Source organism: Pyrenophora tritici-repentis, chromosome 7 (genome assembly GCF_003171515.1).
Source record: "Pyrenophora tritici-repentis strain M4 chromosome 7, whole genome shotgun sequence".
Classification (NCBI taxonomy): Eukaryota; Fungi; Ascomycota; class Dothideomycetes; order Pleosporales; family Pleosporaceae; genus Pyrenophora; species Pyrenophora tritici-repentis.
Genome location: NC_089396.1, coordinates 1,631,710 through 1,649,429, shown reverse-complemented (window position 1 = coordinate 1,649,429; position 17,720 = coordinate 1,631,710). Strand labels below are relative to the sequence as shown.

The window sequence follows — 17,720 nt, the reverse complement described above, 5'->3', positions numbered from 1 at the left end:
TGGCGTAAGATCGTCTCGGATCTGTCTGCGTTGGGGAAGTGGCTACTTACCCTGTGATCTGCCCGTTGCTTCCCAACGTGCGGAAATCTCCATGCCTCGGCAGAAAGATAGAAGTGGAGGGCATCATTTTCCTGGCGTGGTTAAGATGTTATCAGGGTGGACTACACTGCACTGCAACTGCAGTAACTGGTAGGTGCGCGTGCTACGCTATGAATGTCTCGGCAGATGGCGGAAATGGGAACCCGAGATAAATTCCAAGGAAGATTGACATTGTGTTCTATCTGTTCGTGCTTCAGGTGGAGAAGTTGGGCAAGAAGTGATGAGGGTAAGGACAGCAGGAGGTTCTCAGCACCTGGGCGTCAAAGCGTCGGGGGCTGAAATCCCGAGCTGCGAGGGTGAGGCATACACTGGGCGCCACATAGGGCAGAGAAGCCCATGCGCCAATCAACTGGTCAGCCGCCTTGACGTGAGCCAATCATTTGCCTCGTCCTGCAAGCTGTATAATGCACTCAGTCTTGACCATCATTGAGTTTGTACGCTTGTTTCTTCTGCGCCATTATGATCATTGCAGTCTTTCCTTCTCATAAATATGGCCATGTTCCTTTCTTCGTTCTTTACATTTACTGTCAATCGACTATTCCTGGCATATCTCTTCAGACAGTTCTGCAGCGATAGTACCTTCCTACATCCCCGGTATGGTTGGCAGACTCCGCAACAATCAATCGATTGACATGATTGATTCCTATATAGGTTAAAGAATTACTTCATTAGGCAGCCTTTAACCTAGATAGGAATCAATCATGCCGATCCGATTGATTGTTGCGGAGTCTGATGGTTGGTGCATCATCACCGACTAGGGCCACCGCCTCCAATGCCCAAACTGTTTCGACTAGTAACGTCGCAGAGACATCATCGTATGCCCTTACTACAACGACTTAATCACGAAAGACACCCGCTAATACGTTGCTATAGTATTCGAGCCAACTGCGCCTGTTCAACCATCAGCGAGGAACGCGTCGAACGAACCCCAACTACTACCGGCCATCGATCTACTGCCACTCTGACCCGAGACCTTCATGGTATGAGCATGGACTTGACGGGCGTTGGTGAACAGTTCAACAAAGATACCTGAGTATTGGCAAGGGCTATCATGGACTGTATACAGATGTCAACAGCCTGTGGGGTGGTACTTAGAGTCTCTAGTGTCTTGTTTGAGATATAAAAGTCTGGTTATGGCATAACAAGACCCTGCACTTCTGTTAATTGTGGATGGTGAAATGCGAATACGGATTTGGTGTATCTGCATGTTCAGTCACGTGCTTCTGCACCTACCAGACACTTCACATGTAAAAGCAAAGCAAACTCAACTCAATATAAAACGCCTCAAACTTTTTACATGGTAAGCAACGTCCTTGTTCATGTATTAAAGTGAATGTTTCGTTCATGGGACATGACTTCGCCAGTGATTGTTTCTAGGGGGCCTAAATTTGCTGTCAGATAATAGCACTGTTGAAGATGAGAGCGTACAGACGCTGGGTTAGACTAGCGCGACCCGGCATCTGAGAGAGCCAATCGGATCACAGGAAGGCTTGGCACCCCCCAGGTGTGCCCACGACCGTAGACAGAACCAACACACAATCAATAATCAATATCATCACCATTATTACCTATTTCATCAGTATTCCAGATGAGAGTGAATATCTGACATTTGCATGTCGGTATCTCGGTGTCAAATTTCAAGCGATCGATTCCGCTTCGGGATTGGAAGCTGGGGAGAAGATCAATGCAATTTAGAATGAAAGTTTCAGAGTAATCGTGTCCAGTAATATCGAAGGATGATGGGCACAGATGTACTAACGCCAACGGGGTTCATGGGGTACTGGATGGCTCCTACAGGCGATCGCCAAAACGAAAGAAGAAGAAAACCTTAGGAATGCCCGAGTGCGAGAAGGTTGCCAGCATTTGCATGCTCGAACGAAACAGCTAGGTTGACAGTTCGCTCGCAAGACCACGCGGAATGGGAACAGCACAGCCCGGCGATCGCTTTACGAGGTATGCCCCAGCCACGCGGAGATGGTTCGCCCATGCCAACCCTGCGCAATGTCATGGCTAGAGAAAATAATTCCGTCTATAAACTCTTGGTTGATAACGCCGGCAAAACACAGCCAAACTTGACTCGTTGAGGTTAGCCGACGGATGAATTGCCTAGATTGGACAGATGATGCGTTGCAAGGCTCGTGAAGCCATGGCCACCTACACTACCTGGCCCATCTCTCAGTACTGCGTGTCAATTTCTGAAACCGGGTCGATTTCGAAGAACATGAGCCGCCATGAAGTTGTCACCCGAAAAGTCATGTACATAAAGACACCCGATCATGTCGTTCTTGCTGTTTTATCCAGCCTGGCTCACACTCATTCCAACGCCTTGCTTTCTTATATTAGATCTTTCTCTGATAGTTGTCTATATATTAATGTTCGCTCAGCACAAGATAAATCTCATACCGACTTGGGATATTACTATGCCTCACTCCGTCCATACCCAGAATCATACGGGCGACGTTTCCTCGGAGATGAATAAGCATGATATGGACATTCCATCGTGAATTGTGACTCCGATAATTTAAATCAAGTACTGACGACATGTAAGAACAAAATACACTCCAAACCAAAGAGCGACGAAACACCTTACGATAAGGGCCAACAACAAGAGAGTCAAGGCAACCTTCAACTGTTGAGGGCTGACGTGCGAGCGGACGAGCTCGAGCTCAGCTGTATGGAATCGCAGTTTGACGAGTAATAGGAGGGCACCCAGGGCTACATGATGAATAGTAACGACGGAGATATTTCTTATGATATTACCTAGTAATACTTCCAGCCAAAATCCGACAAGGGATGGGGACAAATATGGCAATACAAATGTAGTGAGAATGAGCTGACAGGCTGTAGACAAGAGAGAATACATGAACGTATGATGGCCGTTGATGTTTACGCTCCCAGCTTGACAGATTACCCCATGACTGGTTGAAGAGGGCAACTGGAAAAGGGGGCGACGCGCGCGGTGAAAACCCAAAATAGGAAAAGCCGGGCCGTCCTCACTAGTGGGGCCGAAGTCGCTGAGGTACATATGCTGTATGGTGACGAACGTGTTCGCTACATCGGCTAAGGCCACCGGTGAAGGATTCACACTGGGCTGCCAGCATGTCCAGCCAAACCCCATTAGGATTAGCTTAGCCTCGTGAGCACTAGTCTCTCTATCATCTACCGACTTGAGCCTCATCGAACTTTTCTGGAGAGTGAAACTTATAATTTTTTGTAGTAATCCTGGGTGCTCTTCATGGCGATCCTTTGTAGATCAGCACTTGAATATGAATTAACATTGGAGGTCAACCAGATTCGGTTATATAAGCTGTGAATAAGGCTGCTGTTTCAAACCTTACGAGGTTCCGTCAAAGTAGCATGGTAATCTGCGTGACATAGACGGGAGACCAAGGGATATGGCACACGTACGTCTCGACAATGAGGGGTTAGGTACTCAGTGGGAGTGTGACTAGTCCGGAAGCATAGTAAGATGTTAAGGGTGTTATAGCTATGCGGGGGCGTGAATATGATGGTGTATAGCTCCACCCATTGCGCTTTGATCTGAGTATATCAGCTACGTCTTTGTGATGAAGAGTGTGGCCCAGTGGGGAACCAGGCGTTGAGTGGTGCTCTGCGTTTCGTGTTATAGAGCAATCAACGCCCCAGCCCGACTCTTTTGTTCCACATGGCCTGGTATTTGATCAGCGGTAGGCTTCTCCACATGCCGCTACGGCATTTCCAACCGACCCGAGGGTTGTAGACCAAATTAGGCAAAACAAGTCATGCTAGAAAGGTCAGCTCTCCCGCAACCTGGATCTCGGCATGAACTAGAGCATTACACGTGGCTCATGTCGTAACAGACTATGATTGAGGAAGAACAAACCTGATTAGAGGTATGCAGCAATGACGAAAGGAAAGAAGAATCCGTGGCTCTGCTTCGATGAGTTTGATCCAAACTGATGGGATGATGGCATGACTCATGATATCTCTGAGATCTCCTTTCGAGATCATGGATTGGAGATAGAGCGATGTGTTGTTACGGTAAGGTTGCGCCTAGGTGAATGGTGTGAGAATTTGAGCACCAAGGCTACCTCAGTAGTAGTAGTCGCACGCCGTTGACGCGCACTTGAACCACACGCAGCCATGCGCTGCTGGTAGAGACCATGCAGAACTGGGCATCAGGCTGCCCGATAATTGCCAGTACTAGAGGCATGGTACCTTGCGACTGGGTACCGATATATGGAATCCAACGCCCTACATAGGATCAAGTTGACCCAGTAGCAACACCTGGTACCCACTCCATGCTTCGGCATAGAAGCTGCCGCAACGGCCAGGCGCACGACCGGAAGAACAAGCTAATCCAATCGGCTTAAATCCCTTGTTGCAATTTGGTATTTTTGTTGGTTTCCGGGGCCTCACAAAAGCGGATGGGCTGTATATTGCATGGGTGCCCAGCTGATTTGAAAGCCGAGCGGGGCTGATTTAGGAGCCGGATCGGTTAATGGAGAAGGCTAGGCTTGTCGAAGATCTCGGCTTATGCAGGTGTCTCCTAAAGAAATTAGCTCTAATTTTCACCATCAACCACGCTTTTTCACTAGCTTCGACATCTTCTCTGCAGATCCGGGGCCGAGAGGGCACTGATTGCAGATTATTGACCATTATAATTCATGAGCGCGCCGTAGCATATCCTCGCACCAAATTCCAGCAAATAGCCTGTAAGTCGAAGAACAGCGGCACAGGCAATGGCAAATCAGAAAAGACACAGTCTTCTTGGAAAGGCATTTACTATATCGAGGCCGAATTCTTGGGCTGAACTTGCAGGAAAGCAGCCCGATACCTCTGGAGTGGCGAGCGTCCTGACCAGCCAGAATCAAGAAGCTCTACTATATTGACTGGTGAGACTTACAGCCCTCAACACTGCATTCACTTACTATTTCTGGCCTAGGCCTGATGTCTCAGGGCATCCCAAGTGACGGACTGGCTGAACCAAAGCGTGTCTTCACGAACATCATACGCGTTCTGGTAGGACGGTGCCCAATCATTCGTCATTGGTCGCCTTTCTTCGAAGGATTCGAGTGAAATAATCCTGTAACGTGCGGCCGATACTGACCGTGTTAAATGCCCTGCAGGTAGTTGCTGAAAATAAGACGCATGGACAACACACGAGCATGGTTGACGTGGAAGGCGGAGCCGGAGCCAATCTTCACGAGTACTTCACTATCTCCTTTTCTGGATTTTGTGGTTATAGTTGAAATTTTACGTGCAAATCCTCATTCAGTATTCGGCAAAGAAATACTCCAGTACGTATCGCTAGAGATCGTCATAGAACAATTGCTAACCGCATGTCAGCCCAGACCAGCATGAGCATTTTTGCTGGTATTAGAGCCACGATGAGAGAAGTCAAAACGGATGACGAACAGGAATGCAACTCAGCTTCGTACGTCATATCTTTCTAGATCTATCTTGGCTGGACTAACGTGTTGTTTGAGCGTCGTAGTGCAATACTCTGCCTCCTCTTCTGATACTCCTATCACACATACTGCAGATCCAGCCATCGAAAAGGTTCCGCGAATCGTCAAACCTCGTTGCCCATATCTACAAGACATAGACTTTGCCTGTATCGGCGCTCAGTTCCCTGTCGGGAAGTGAAATGTGACAATAATGAAAGGAAGGGTACATAAGGGTGGAATGAATGACAAAAGACTGTTATTAATTTCTTTCCATGAGTTCTAAAACATGTCTGGCGTATGTGCTGACGTACCTTGTATCTATTCAAACTTCGCCACCCATCCATCCCCGACCCTCTCGCCCTTGGCATTCACTCCACCCCAGAAGACTACACTGCTGCCGTTGTCCATCACATCTGCACCGAAGAGTGCTCTAGGTCCTGGGTGGAGCTTGCCCTCCTCGTCTTCTAGTTGCTTAACCGATGGTATCTGTACTACGGCTTCTGCCCAAGATAAGTGACCAGTGTCGGCGCCAACAGCAGACCTGATCGCATCCTTGATCTTTGCAGGATTCATAGCTTTCTTCAGGCTCATGGAAGGTTTCGCTTCCAAGTCGCTCGAAGGAATCTGAAGGACCCAAGTGTCACTGAACTGGGTGACGTCATCCGAGTGCTTTGGATCTTCGGGCTCCGCTGCTAGTGCTTCTGGAGAGGAATTATCTCGGGCTCCAAGAAGGTAGACGAGGTAGTTGCGACCCCATCCTGTGCTCACTGGCAATAGAGCTCCATCATGGCGTGCACGAGGTCCTGGCGCTAGCGGGTTGGTAGGGAAGGTGAACGACTCCCACTTCCTCTCTTCGCTCGCTGAAGAGATACTAATATGATGAAGTTGACTGCTCATAGGGTCGGATCCCGATATCAACCACAACTGACCGTTTGCTAACGTCGCATTAGATGTCGCAACTGGAGCGGTGGGAAGCTGGGTCCAATAGCGTGTAGCGATATCAAACTGCCACAGGTCCGAAGCATTATCTCCGGAGCCATCAATACCCCCAAACAAAAGTAGATGTTGCTCATTAGCAAACAACTGTGCCTTGCGACGTGGGCCTGGACCAATATTACCAGTACCCACATCACCCTTGGATGACCGAAGAAGATCCCAATTTCTCCTCTCCGGACTGAATAGCCACATCGAGGAATCCTCCGCTAAGAGCTTACCATTCACATCGCCACCTCCATAAACGGCGATGTTTCCATGGAAAGCGCAAGCTGCGTGGTCCGATCTTGCTGGCGGTGTCTGCTCGCCCTCAGCTGCTGGCAATGCTGGTATCATACTGTAATCCATCTCTGGCTTTCCGGAATGCTCAAGAGTTACGATATGCACATCGTTGCTGGAGAGAACATTGCCCTCTGTAACGCCACCGAATATGTAAGCTTTGTTGCTGATCACCGTGACTGTATGATTAGAGCGCGCCAACGAGCGCCTGAAGGTCAGCTTATCCAAATAACGTGATTAATCGAGGACGTACTCTGATGAGTCCCCCAAAGCTGTAGCCATGCGCGTGAATGTGACTTTGAGAGGCAGTGTCGGCTTGGAGACGATGTAAGCGGCGTAGCCCGCCTCTGCAGTGTGTTCAACGACCTCTGCCGCGATGTACGCGCCTGCTGCAATTTCGGCCATGGCGGAGTTGTAATAAAAGTCTCCCGAGATTTGTTCAGGGTTTGGCAATTTGGAGGGAGCAGCTGAAGCGTGGGAGACGAAGAATCATGGTATGGTAGACTTCGATGACGGAGAGGGGGTACCTAATGCAGGTACGCGAGAAATGACGTCAGTTCCCACAACAAATGCGTCTGTGACACTCAAGCACGACCGCCACTGCGCCAAACATTCACCGATGCAAACATGCCTGATGTCTCATAACGGTAGGTTCCTTACACAGAGAGTGAAGACACAGGAAAAGCTTGTACCTGATGAGAAGCAAACTGCCTAGAGAAATACGATGATTCGGGTGAAACCGCATGGAAAGATTGCTACTAATTGATCAAATTATACTCGACGGCATAACTACGTTCTAAACCTTGCCAGACATTGACGATCTGAATCGAGACTCATGGCAGAGAAGCAGTTGTAGTGCTTCAGCCTTATCGCTGGTCAATTAATAATAGACTGAATCGAACACCTTCCTACTAGTTGATTGAGGTCGGGTAATTAGAAAAAAAAGGTATCCCAGGGCTTCTTTGGAAAACAACTGGCCGCTATGTAGACTTCTCTTCTTGGTTCTACTAGACAATGGCAAAGGAGCTATGGTCTTGATGAAGGAATTCGTGGCATTTCTCGCAGTCGGCGCAGCCTTACGCCTGGTTCTCATGCGTCACTGAAAAGGGATGTGATAGGTGTTGATAAAGATAGTCCATAGAACCACCTGTAGCCGGCAGGTTTGCCGAGAAGAGGCCTGTTCCTGTTTGGAGCTGGTTCGGCTAGGGGCCGACCCGTGCGCCATTACATAATCACCTGCTAGGTACCGGCGCCGGTACATTGGAATCTCTCGCATCTCACCCACCCAACCCGACAATCATCTCCATCAGAACACTATTTTTAGCACCTCCTTCGGGCTCGCGCTACGATGCGGCTTACGTAGAAAACCAGTGCCGGTTGAGACAATCACAACATTTTGATAGATCAGTTAGAGGATCTGTATCAATTCCTAACGTAACGAGAAAGGAGCGACATATTTGCAAAAACTTCGAGTAACTTGCCAGTTGGCTTAACATACCAGGGGGACACGTGCTGCTAGTAAATGCATGGTCTCAATAGATCTTGATTAGAAGCTAAGGTGCAGTGTAGAGGCCGTACCCAATCTTGTTGGGACAATGTCGACGATTTTTGACACTTTATTCTTTGCGAAGTTGTTCGATGGGCAGGGAGATGGTCGTACCGCTTGAAAATGCGTACAGGAATGGCGGCAGCGAAAGGCGAGGCTTCGGGCCGAGTGCAGCTGGCACCGTTACTATATGCGGCCATGAGGCGTTGGTGGCGGGTGTGGGCATTGTCCTCCGCCGCTCGTCTCGATCACTGGATGCTATTCCGCGCACCCATGGAGGACACCTATTTTGTAGCGGACGCTCATCTTGTCTCGGATGTGCCTGTCTCCCACCACGCCATCACTATCGACGCGCTATGCTCTGCATCCATACTTCAAAGCCCTGGGCTGGAAATCGACCCAATAGTAGTAGTAGTCTCGACACCTAGACTATGGCGAGAGGTATGGCATGATGGGAACAGCCCCGAGCTTTTCTACACTGGTGCTACTAGATACGGAAGTCCTTGAGTTCTTGACTTTGCGGCAGTAAAAGGCTTACCTTGCGAGTCGCTGATCGTCATATATGGCCCGTTCGTATATGGCAAGCAAAGATGCGTCGCACATACCGAGGCGCTATGAGAAACTCGCTGCGCTAACTCGACTCTGGGCTTGATACCCTCCCGCCACTCGTTGAGAGAGTATCATGAGAGTGCCGACCACCATTATTCGAAGTGGGCATAGTACCAAAATGTGGTCATATTTAGGTGTCTCAGATTCACGCAAGAGAGCCCAAGGCACGTTCACCCAACTCGAATGACCCACACGCTCTCTTTTAAAACTTTCATTGTGTTGAGACAAAAAGTGAACACTCTTTGCCACTGCGTTGATTGGTATAGATACCTTTCTAACACACCCCCGCAATCAAGGCAGGGGGACAAAGTAATGCGAGCGGTTTGCGACTCTGGCTCTGGCGCTGGCCCTACTCGGCGCTGGCCCTCTTGCTCTGGCCCTCTTGCTCTAGCTCTGGCGCTGGCCCTGCTTGGCGCTGGCCCTCTTGCTCTGGCAAATCGGCTGTGGTCACTCACCCAACAAGCAGTCCATCACGAACCTGCTGATGCGCTGAAAGCGGCCCCGGGCTCATAACCTGTTGAGACAAAAAGTGAACACTCTTTGCCACTGCGTTGATTGGTATAGATACCTTTCTAACACATTGTATCTTAAATTGCCTCTTGTTACTTTTTCGTTTCTCTCTCTAAAAAGCAGTTATTGTACTGCATCGATCAAAGGCGCAAGCCACGAAATACTAGAATATTGTAGGAAAACGGCTTCAAATGGCGGGAGTCCTTTTCACGAACATGTATATAGGCAGGACATCACTCCCCTTAGATACAAAACACCTAGGAATAGGTTCCACGAGGCAAGTGCGACAGCACTATAAGACCACGGCGGGACCCGCCCGAATACCCTATGGGAGGTTACAGATAGGGCGTTAAACCATAATCAACATCAACATCAACCCAACTCGAATGCACCGAACACCAACTTTTGAGGAATTTGGGACCCTTACAAAATTATACGATTTTTATATCATTTTAACGGCACGGCGGCCTGTAACTACCTTAGCTAAATAACCAGCTTCTGCTCTCGCGGAGGTGGTTAGAATGGCTAATGTAGAAACGCCAGAGAGGGCGCCACGGAGTGCCCAACCCCCCCATACACGATCAGAGGAGCCTGAGAGCCCTATTAATACTGACCTGCGCGGCAACAAGAGGAGGCAGCGAGCACATACTCGTGCTGAACCTCCCATCGGTAGCACTGCGCCCACTTCCTACAATCAAGCTGTCTCTGAAGCGGTCCGCCAGCGGATTCAGGCAGCCCAGAAAGCTACAAACCTTCGCCACTCCATCATAACGGATCTAGCGACAGCTGTCGACAGATGCCTTGGGAAGTACACCGACCCAGACGGAGCCCGTGTGGCTAAGGACCTCCAACAGAAGGTGCTAAGGGCTATTGACACCTCCCTAATCACGCCCCTAATCACGCCCCCAAACTCGGGGAGCGACTCTGACACTACGCACCGCTCCTGGGCGGACGTAGCTAGGACCCCAAAAAATCCAACCCCCCAGCAAGGGGGCCGCTACGACGAAAGCGGCCACGGCTGCCCCAAAGCAGCTAGCTCAAACTCCTAGGCGACCTCTAAACACTGACAACCGCATCCTTATAGCGGTTGGAGCGGAGGCTCGGCTCCAACGGGCATCACCATTTGCGGCCCGCATGGCTATTGTAAAGGCGATCAAGGAAATTACCCCCTCCGACATACCTACGGCAAAACATATCAAGACTGGCTGGGCGATTACGCCCCGCAACGACAAAATCAAGGCCCTGCTTATGGGGCAGGAGAATCGCGAACTTATGATCCGAGCGGTAGAGGGCGAGAGCGCAAGACTACCTGAACGATGGGTGAACTATGCAGTCCAGGGCGTAGAAAGCTCATACCGCACTATCACAGGGGAAAGTATACCCACCACAATAGACGATATAGTCAGCGAAGCTCTGTCCCAGACAGGGATCGAACCGGCGAGCTGCCGGCCCTCCAGACATGGACCCACGGAGGGAAGGACAACCTGGATTATATCTTTCACCAGACCCGTACGATCGTTTCGCCTATTTGGGACGGGCGACTACGCGCACGAGATAAAGAAGAACTCACCTGCAATGCTGCACGACCCAGGCTGCCTAGGGTACTGCAAAACCAGCCGCTGCACAAGGCCAGCCCGCTGCACGACATGCAGCAAAACAACGGCAACTCACCAGGGACCACACGGAGAACAATGCAAAGACACACCAAAGTGCGCCAACTGCCACGGCCCATTTCCAGCAACCCACGACAAGTGCCCAGCAGCCCCAACGAGGGCGAACGGCCGACTCATCCAACCCACAAAGGGGGAACTAAAAGTCATTAGGGAGGCGGGTGACCGTGCTTCTGAGGCAATGCAGCCAGCTAGAGGAAGACAGACAGGCAGCACGGTCGAAACCTCCATTGAAATCACGGACGGCGACATAGCTAATACTACTGAGCCTGTGGGAACACCTACGGACGCAAGTAAAAGAAGCCGACAAGACGTAAACAACCTAAACACAGCCACTGTTAGAGAGCCCGCAACCACCCTAGGGACTAGGAGGTCTAAGAGAACAGCTGCAACTACGCAAGACCTCAACCTAGCGCGAATGTCTGCTAGAAGCGTGCAGCCTAGCACCGCTGACCAAGACCCTAATACGTCATCGTCTGAGCACGCTGACACTGAAATGAGCCTCGGATCTAGTGCGTAATGAGGGCACAACCCGCAAATTCACCCGGCGAAACCACGCCACACCGACACAGACAAATGCAGGTATGCTGGGTGAATGTGGCCAGAAGCTCGCCTTGCCACATTACAGCCTTAGAACGTGCATGGGAAGCAGACATAGACATAGTATGCATCCAAGAACCCTTTACTCTCACTGGAACCCGGACCTCTACACACCCAGGATTCCATATGATATCGCCAGTGATAAGCTGGAACAACCCCACAACGTGGGGAACTGACCGACCACGGGTGCTCACCTATACCCGTAAGAGCCCAAATATAAGGGCTACTCTTATACACCCACGCATCAGCCGGGATGTGCTATGGATCGAGGCCAACGGCTACCGCATATTGAATGTTTATAGGCAGCCACAGAATGACTCGACATTTCAATACCTCACAGCTTTAACGCCACCCCGTAACTGCCTTATAGGGGGTGACTTAAACGCCCGCCATGAACTTTTTGAGCCCGGCTCCACGTCGGCCAATAGGGGGGCAGAGATCGCCCGCTGGGCCACTCAGAACGACATACCCTACATCGGCGAGGCAGGTAACCCAACACATCGGGCGGGACACGTGCTAGACGTATCCTTCTCAAATATACCCTTCGCTAGAACGACAGTCCGCGAAGATATGTATACAGGGTCAGACCATTTCACCCTAGTGACTGTGTCCTTCCAAGCCGAGGGAGAGCGGTGCTAGAACAGCATCACTACCGGGTCCACGAGAGAAACATAGATAGGTTTGCCGGGCTAGTTCAACTCTACACAGTAGGCGTACAGCCAATTAGCAATAGCGCCCCAGCGGACGTAATCGACGCAAGCATAGCTAGAATCACCCAAGCTATAGGAGATGCAATGCACGCGGCGGGAACACCAAATAGAGAAAAAGGCCACTCCGCCCCATGGTGGACAGAGGACTGTAGAGTGGCGTATAAGCGGCATATCCAGGAAAAGTCGGACTATGGCCAATCCCCCTCAGAAGCCACCCGTGCGTTCCTAGCTACGGTACGAAAAGCCAAGAGAACGTACTGGCAGCAGCGCATAGACGGCTGTAATAACGACAAAGATCTATACAAGCTAGTAGGCTGGCATAAACTATCATTCGACCAACGGGACACCCCACTTGTAATCGAAGGTAGGACAATCACAGCACCACTCGAGAAAGCTGAGGCACTTAGAGAGGCAATCCTCGACCGTTTTTCGGCGGAGGACGACCTCCTAGAACCACCGCCTCTTGACAACGACCCGCAAACCACGCCACTACCATGGGACACATACATATCGATGGAGGAGACTGAACGCTACGTGATTGGAGTATCTAGCACCTCCCCAGGACCCGATCAGGTGACCGTCCGACTCCTAAAGGCATGCTGGGAACACATTAGACACCTAGTGCTAGGCATCTACCGGGCGTGCATGGAACAAGGCCACTACCCAGCCGCCTGGAAGACGGTAGAAGTGGCCATGATACCCAAAGTCGGGAAGAAGGATAAGTCCTCACCCAGATCAATGAGACCAATTGCCCTATCGTCCTGTCTAGGGAAGGGACTCGAGCGTATCATAGCAAGGCGCATAGCACACACAGCTATGGCTTTTGACATCCTAAGCCCACAGCACGGTGGAGCGCTGCCAAAACGCTCTGCGATGGACCTGGCGACCGCATTCACACACGACGTGGAGATGGCTTGGTCAAGACACGAGCATGTCTCTATGCTCACGTTAGACGTCCAAGGGGCGTTTGACGCGCTACTGAAAAACAGGCTACTACACCGAATGCGGCAACAAGGGTGGCCACCCCTACTCCGGAAATTTATCCAGAACTTCCTGTCGGAAAGGAGGGTGCGAGTACGCCTAGGCAATGTCACTACACCTGTACATCGAGTGGCCTGCGGCACCCCGCAGGGATCGCCGCTATCACCGGTCCTATACACCCTATACCTAGCTGAACTACTCAACCAGGACCGAAAACTCCGGTTCGGGTATGCCGACGACATCAACCTATACCGGGTCTCCCACTCTTTAGACGAGAACGTCGCACTGCTAGCAGAGGACCTCAAATCTATCAATGAATGGGGAGCTGCGAACAAGATCACGTTTGCACCAGAGAAACGGGAGCTGATCCACCTCACGCGCCAGAAAGGACTACATGCGCCGCCAATCCAATTGGAAGATCAAACAATTCACCCTATAGCCCCTGCGCAGGGGGGAAGCCAGACAGCGCTGCGCTGGCTTGGGGTGTGGTTTGATAGGGGACTAACTTTCAAGAAGCACGTCGCAGAAAGGGCGGCGCAAGCTAGGAAAGTAGCGAACCATCTCCGGAGCCTCGCCAACACAGCCCACGGCCCTCCAGCAGGATCGCTACGCAAGGCAGCCATAACATGTATCCTGCCCATACTACTATACGGAGCCGAAACATGGTACGAGGGCAGGACGAAGAACCCACGAATTGCAAGGGTTTCCCGTAAACCCACGGTCAGCACTAGGGTAGGCTGGCACCTAACCACGATAGATCAGGCACTAGTAGCAGCCACGAAGGCAATCCTCCCTGCGTGGAGGACAACACCAAACGCAGTACTGCTAAGAGAAGCTGCGATGCCGTCGGCACAGGTGGCGCTGGAGGAGGCTAAGCTCCGCTTTGCGGTTCACCTACGCACGATAGACGACAAGCACCCACTTACTAATAGAACTACACTGCCACTAGTCATACGAGGACGCGCAGCGGGCAACCGACGGATACCAAGATCGAAGGTTCAGCGCGTAGCACAACTGCTACCCGCCACACCCCGAAACGTCCTAGCCAGCCCTCACTTTTCAGACGGGTCGAGGCAGGATCCAACGCAAGGGCAAGGAAAGGACATTGCTGCCCAGAATTTCACCATCTGGTGGGAGTCTCTTGGACAGGAGACAATCACTGTCTTCTCAGACGGGTCTGAACAACAAATCAACGGTACAAGGGTGGTCACTTACGGGTACGCTATATACCAGGGCCAGGCCGCCGTGGCGACTGGACAAGGTTCACTAAATGCCCTTAGCCACGTCTTCGATGCGGAGGCTATAGGCGCGTGCAGAGGACTCAAACACGCACTACAACTCTCACTGCCTAGCCAGAGGGAGATCGTACTTTGCATAGACAGCACTTCGGTAATATGGGGCATACGCGGAACCGCCCCTACCTCCTCCCAATGGGCGTTCCTCCAAATCCATGGAGCTATGGAGGCCTACAACGTGAAAACGCGGTGGGCGCCGGGACACATGAAGATTGTTGGAAACGAACTCGCCGACCAGCTGGCTGACAACGAGGCCAAAGACCCGCACCAGCCATACGGCATGGCCGCCTCCCCCACAAGATCCGGTATACGAACAGTAGGCCGCCGCCTCCTCGAACATACAAGGGACACTTGGTGGAAGGATAAGAGCAGTAGGCTATCAGCATGGTACACGCAATGGCAGCTGCCATACGATACTAGGCGCACGCCCGCAGCGCTATGGCTACTCCGAAGGATACTCGCGAAAGTCCTTATGATACGCTCAACGCATGGCGACTTTGAATGGTACCACCGAAAATTCAACCACGAGGATACCTCGAATTGCCTATGCGGCAGGCCCAAGACGCCAGAACACCTAGTGTTCTGCAAGAGAGCCACAACACACTTCAAGAAGTGGCCTCTACGCCCCATCGTGCCCCCTCGCACAAGACAGGAAGGCCTAGCGTACCTCGCGCAATTAATAGACCAGCCACAAGAGTTCGAGACCTTCGTGAAGGTAACGAACTCCTTCTATGACGAGTGATTTCTATTTTTGAATTTCACAAAGACCCGCTGAATTCCTTGGCATTATTCAGTGTAGGATTCGCGGCAAAACGCCGCATAGATGCCACAACCCACACGCTCTCTCTCAAACCTTTTATTATATCTCTAATTGCCTCTTGTTACTTTTTCGTTTCTCTCTCTAAAAAGCAGTTACTGTACTGCATCGATCAAAGGCGCAAGCCACGAAATACTAGAATATTGTAGGAAAACGGCTTCAAATGGCGGGAGTCCTTTTCACGAACATGTATATAGGCAGGACATCACTCCCCTTAGATACAAAACACCTAGGAATAGGTTCCACGAGGCAAGTGCGACAGCACTATAAGACCACGGCGGGACCCGCCCGAATACCCTATGGGAGGTTACAGATAGGGCGTTAAACCACAATCAACAATCAACATCAACAACACACATTCGAGTTGGGTTGATGTTGATGTTGATTATGGTTTAACGCCCTATCTGTAACCTCCCATAGGGTATTCGGGCGGGTCCCGCCGTGGTCTTATAGTGCTGTCGCACTTGCCTCGTGGAACCTATTCCTAGGTGTTTTGTATCTAAGGGGAGTGATGTCCTGCCTATATACATGTTCGTGAAAAGGACTCCCGCCATTTGAAGCCGTTTTCCTACAATATTCTAGTATTTCGTGGCTTGCGCCTTTGATCGATGCAGTACAGTAACTGCTTTTTAGAGAGAGAAACGAAAAAGTAACAAGAGGCAATTAGAGATATAATAAAAGGTTTGAGAGAGAGCGTGTGGGTTGTGGCATCTATGCGGCGTTTTGCCGCGAATCCTACACTGAATAATGCCAAGGAATTCAGCGGGTCTTTGTGAAATTCAAAAATAGAAATCACTCGTCATAGAAGGAGTTCGTTACCTTCACGAAGGTCTCGAACTCTTGTGGCTGGTCTATTAATTGCGCGAGGTACGCTAGGCCTTCCTGTCTTGTGCGAGGGGGCACGATGGGGCGTAGAGGCCACTTCTTGAAGTGTGTTGTGGCTCTCTTGCAGAACACTAGGTGTTCTGGCGTCTTGGGCCTGCCGCATAGGCAATTCGAGGTATCCTCGTGGTTGAATTTTCGGTGGTACCATTCAAAGTCGCCATGCGTTGAGCGTATCATAAGGACTTTCGCGAGTATCCTTCGGAGTAGCCATAGCGCTGCGGGCGTGCGCCTAGTATCGTATGGCAGCTGCCATTGCGTGTACCATGCTGATAGCCTACTGCTCTTATCCTTCCACCAAGTGTCCCTTGTATGTTCGAGGAGGCGGCGGCCTACTGTTCGTATACCGGATCTTGTGGGGGAGGCGGCCATGCCGTATGGCTGGTGCGGGTCTTTGGCCTCGTTGTCAGCCAGCTGGTCGGCGAGTTCGTTTCCAACAATCTTCATGTGTCCCGGCGCCCACCGCGTTTTCACGTTGTAGGCCTCCATAGCTCCATGGATTTGGAGGAACGCCCATTGGGAGGAGGTAGGGGCGGTTCCGCGTATGCCCCATATTACCGAAGTGCTGTCTATGCAAAGTACGATCTCCCTCTGGCTAGGCAGTGAGAGTTGTAGTGCGTGTTTGAGTCCTCTGCACGCGCCTATAGCCTCCGCATCGAAGACGTGGCTAAGGGCATTTAGTGAACCTTGTCCAGTCGCCACGGCGGCCTGGCCCTGGTATATAGCGTACCCGTAAGTGACCACCCTTGTACCGTTGATTTGTTGTTCAGACCCGTCTGAGAAGACAGTGATTGTCTCCTGTCCAAGAGACTCCCACCAGATGGTGAAATTCTGGGCAGCAATGTCCTTTCCTTGCCCTTGCGTTGGATCCTGCCTCGACCCGTCTGAAAAGTGAGGGCTGGCTAGGACGTTTCGGGGTGTGGCGGGTAGCAGTTGTGCTACGCGCTGAACCTTCGATCTTGGTATCCGTCGGTTGCCCGCTGCGCGTCCTCGTATGACTAGTGGCAGTGTAGTTCTATTAGTAAGTGGGTGCTTGTCGTCTATCGTGCGTAGGTGAACCGCAAAGCGGAGCTTAGCCTCCTCCAGCGCCACCTGTGCCGACGGCATCGCAGCTTCTCTTAGCAGTACTGCGTTTGGTGTTGTCCTCCACGCAGGGAGGATTGCCTTCGTGGCTGCTACTAGTGCCTGATCTATCGTGGTTAGGTGCCAGCCTACCCTAGTGCTGACCGTGGGTTTACGGGAAACCCTTGCAATTCGTGGGTTCTTCGTCCTGCCCTCGTACCATGTTTCGGCTCCGTAT

General features: G+C 51.2%; 5 protein-coding genes across 5 annotated transcripts; 3 read left to right on the top strand and 2 right to left on the bottom strand.

Annotated features, from left to right (window-relative positions):
* Positions 1–5,846: 5,846 nt before the first annotated feature.
* Positions 5,847–7,205, bottom strand: PtrM4_130300 (Kelch-4 multi-domain protein; the record flags this gene model as incomplete). Its single annotated transcript, XM_066108985.1, has 2 exons — positions 5,847–7,008; positions 7,054–7,205. 2 exons carry the CDS (start codon positions 7,203–7,205, stop codon positions 5,847–5,849), a joined length of 1,314 nt encoding a protein of 437 aa, XP_065960977.1.
* Positions 7,206–9,986: 2,781 nt separating this feature from the next.
* On the top strand, positions 9,987–10,514 carry PtrM4_130290 (uncharacterized protein; the record flags this gene model as incomplete). The annotated part of the gene is made up of 1 exon (XM_066108984.1): positions 9,987–10,514. One exon carries the CDS (start codon positions 9,987–9,989, stop codon positions 10,512–10,514), a length of 528 nt encoding a protein of 175 aa, XP_065960976.1.
* Positions 10,515–10,599: 85 nt separating this feature from the next.
* On the top strand, positions 10,600–11,655 carry PtrM4_130280 (uncharacterized protein; the record flags this gene model as incomplete). The annotated part of the gene is made up of 1 exon (XM_066108983.1): positions 10,600–11,655. One exon carries the CDS (start codon positions 10,600–10,602, stop codon positions 11,653–11,655), a length of 1,056 nt encoding a protein of 351 aa, XP_065960975.1.
* Positions 11,656–11,861: 206 nt separating this feature from the next.
* Positions 11,862–15,463, top strand: PtrM4_130270 (uncharacterized protein; the record flags this gene model as incomplete). The annotated part of the gene is made up of 2 exons (XM_066108982.1): positions 11,862–12,367; positions 12,415–15,463. The coding sequence occupies 2 exons, from the start codon at positions 11,862–11,864 to the stop codon at positions 15,461–15,463; spliced, it is 3,555 nt and encodes a 1,184-aa protein (XP_065960974.1).
* An 867-nt stretch (positions 15,464–16,330) lies between these two features.
* On the bottom strand, positions 16,331–17,527 carry PtrM4_130260 (uncharacterized protein; the record flags this gene model as incomplete). The annotated part of the gene is made up of 1 exon (XM_066108981.1): positions 16,331–17,527. The coding sequence occupies one exon, from the start codon at positions 17,525–17,527 to the stop codon at positions 16,331–16,333; it is 1,197 nt and encodes a 398-aa protein (XP_065960973.1).
* Positions 17,528–17,720: the final 193 nt, after the last annotated feature.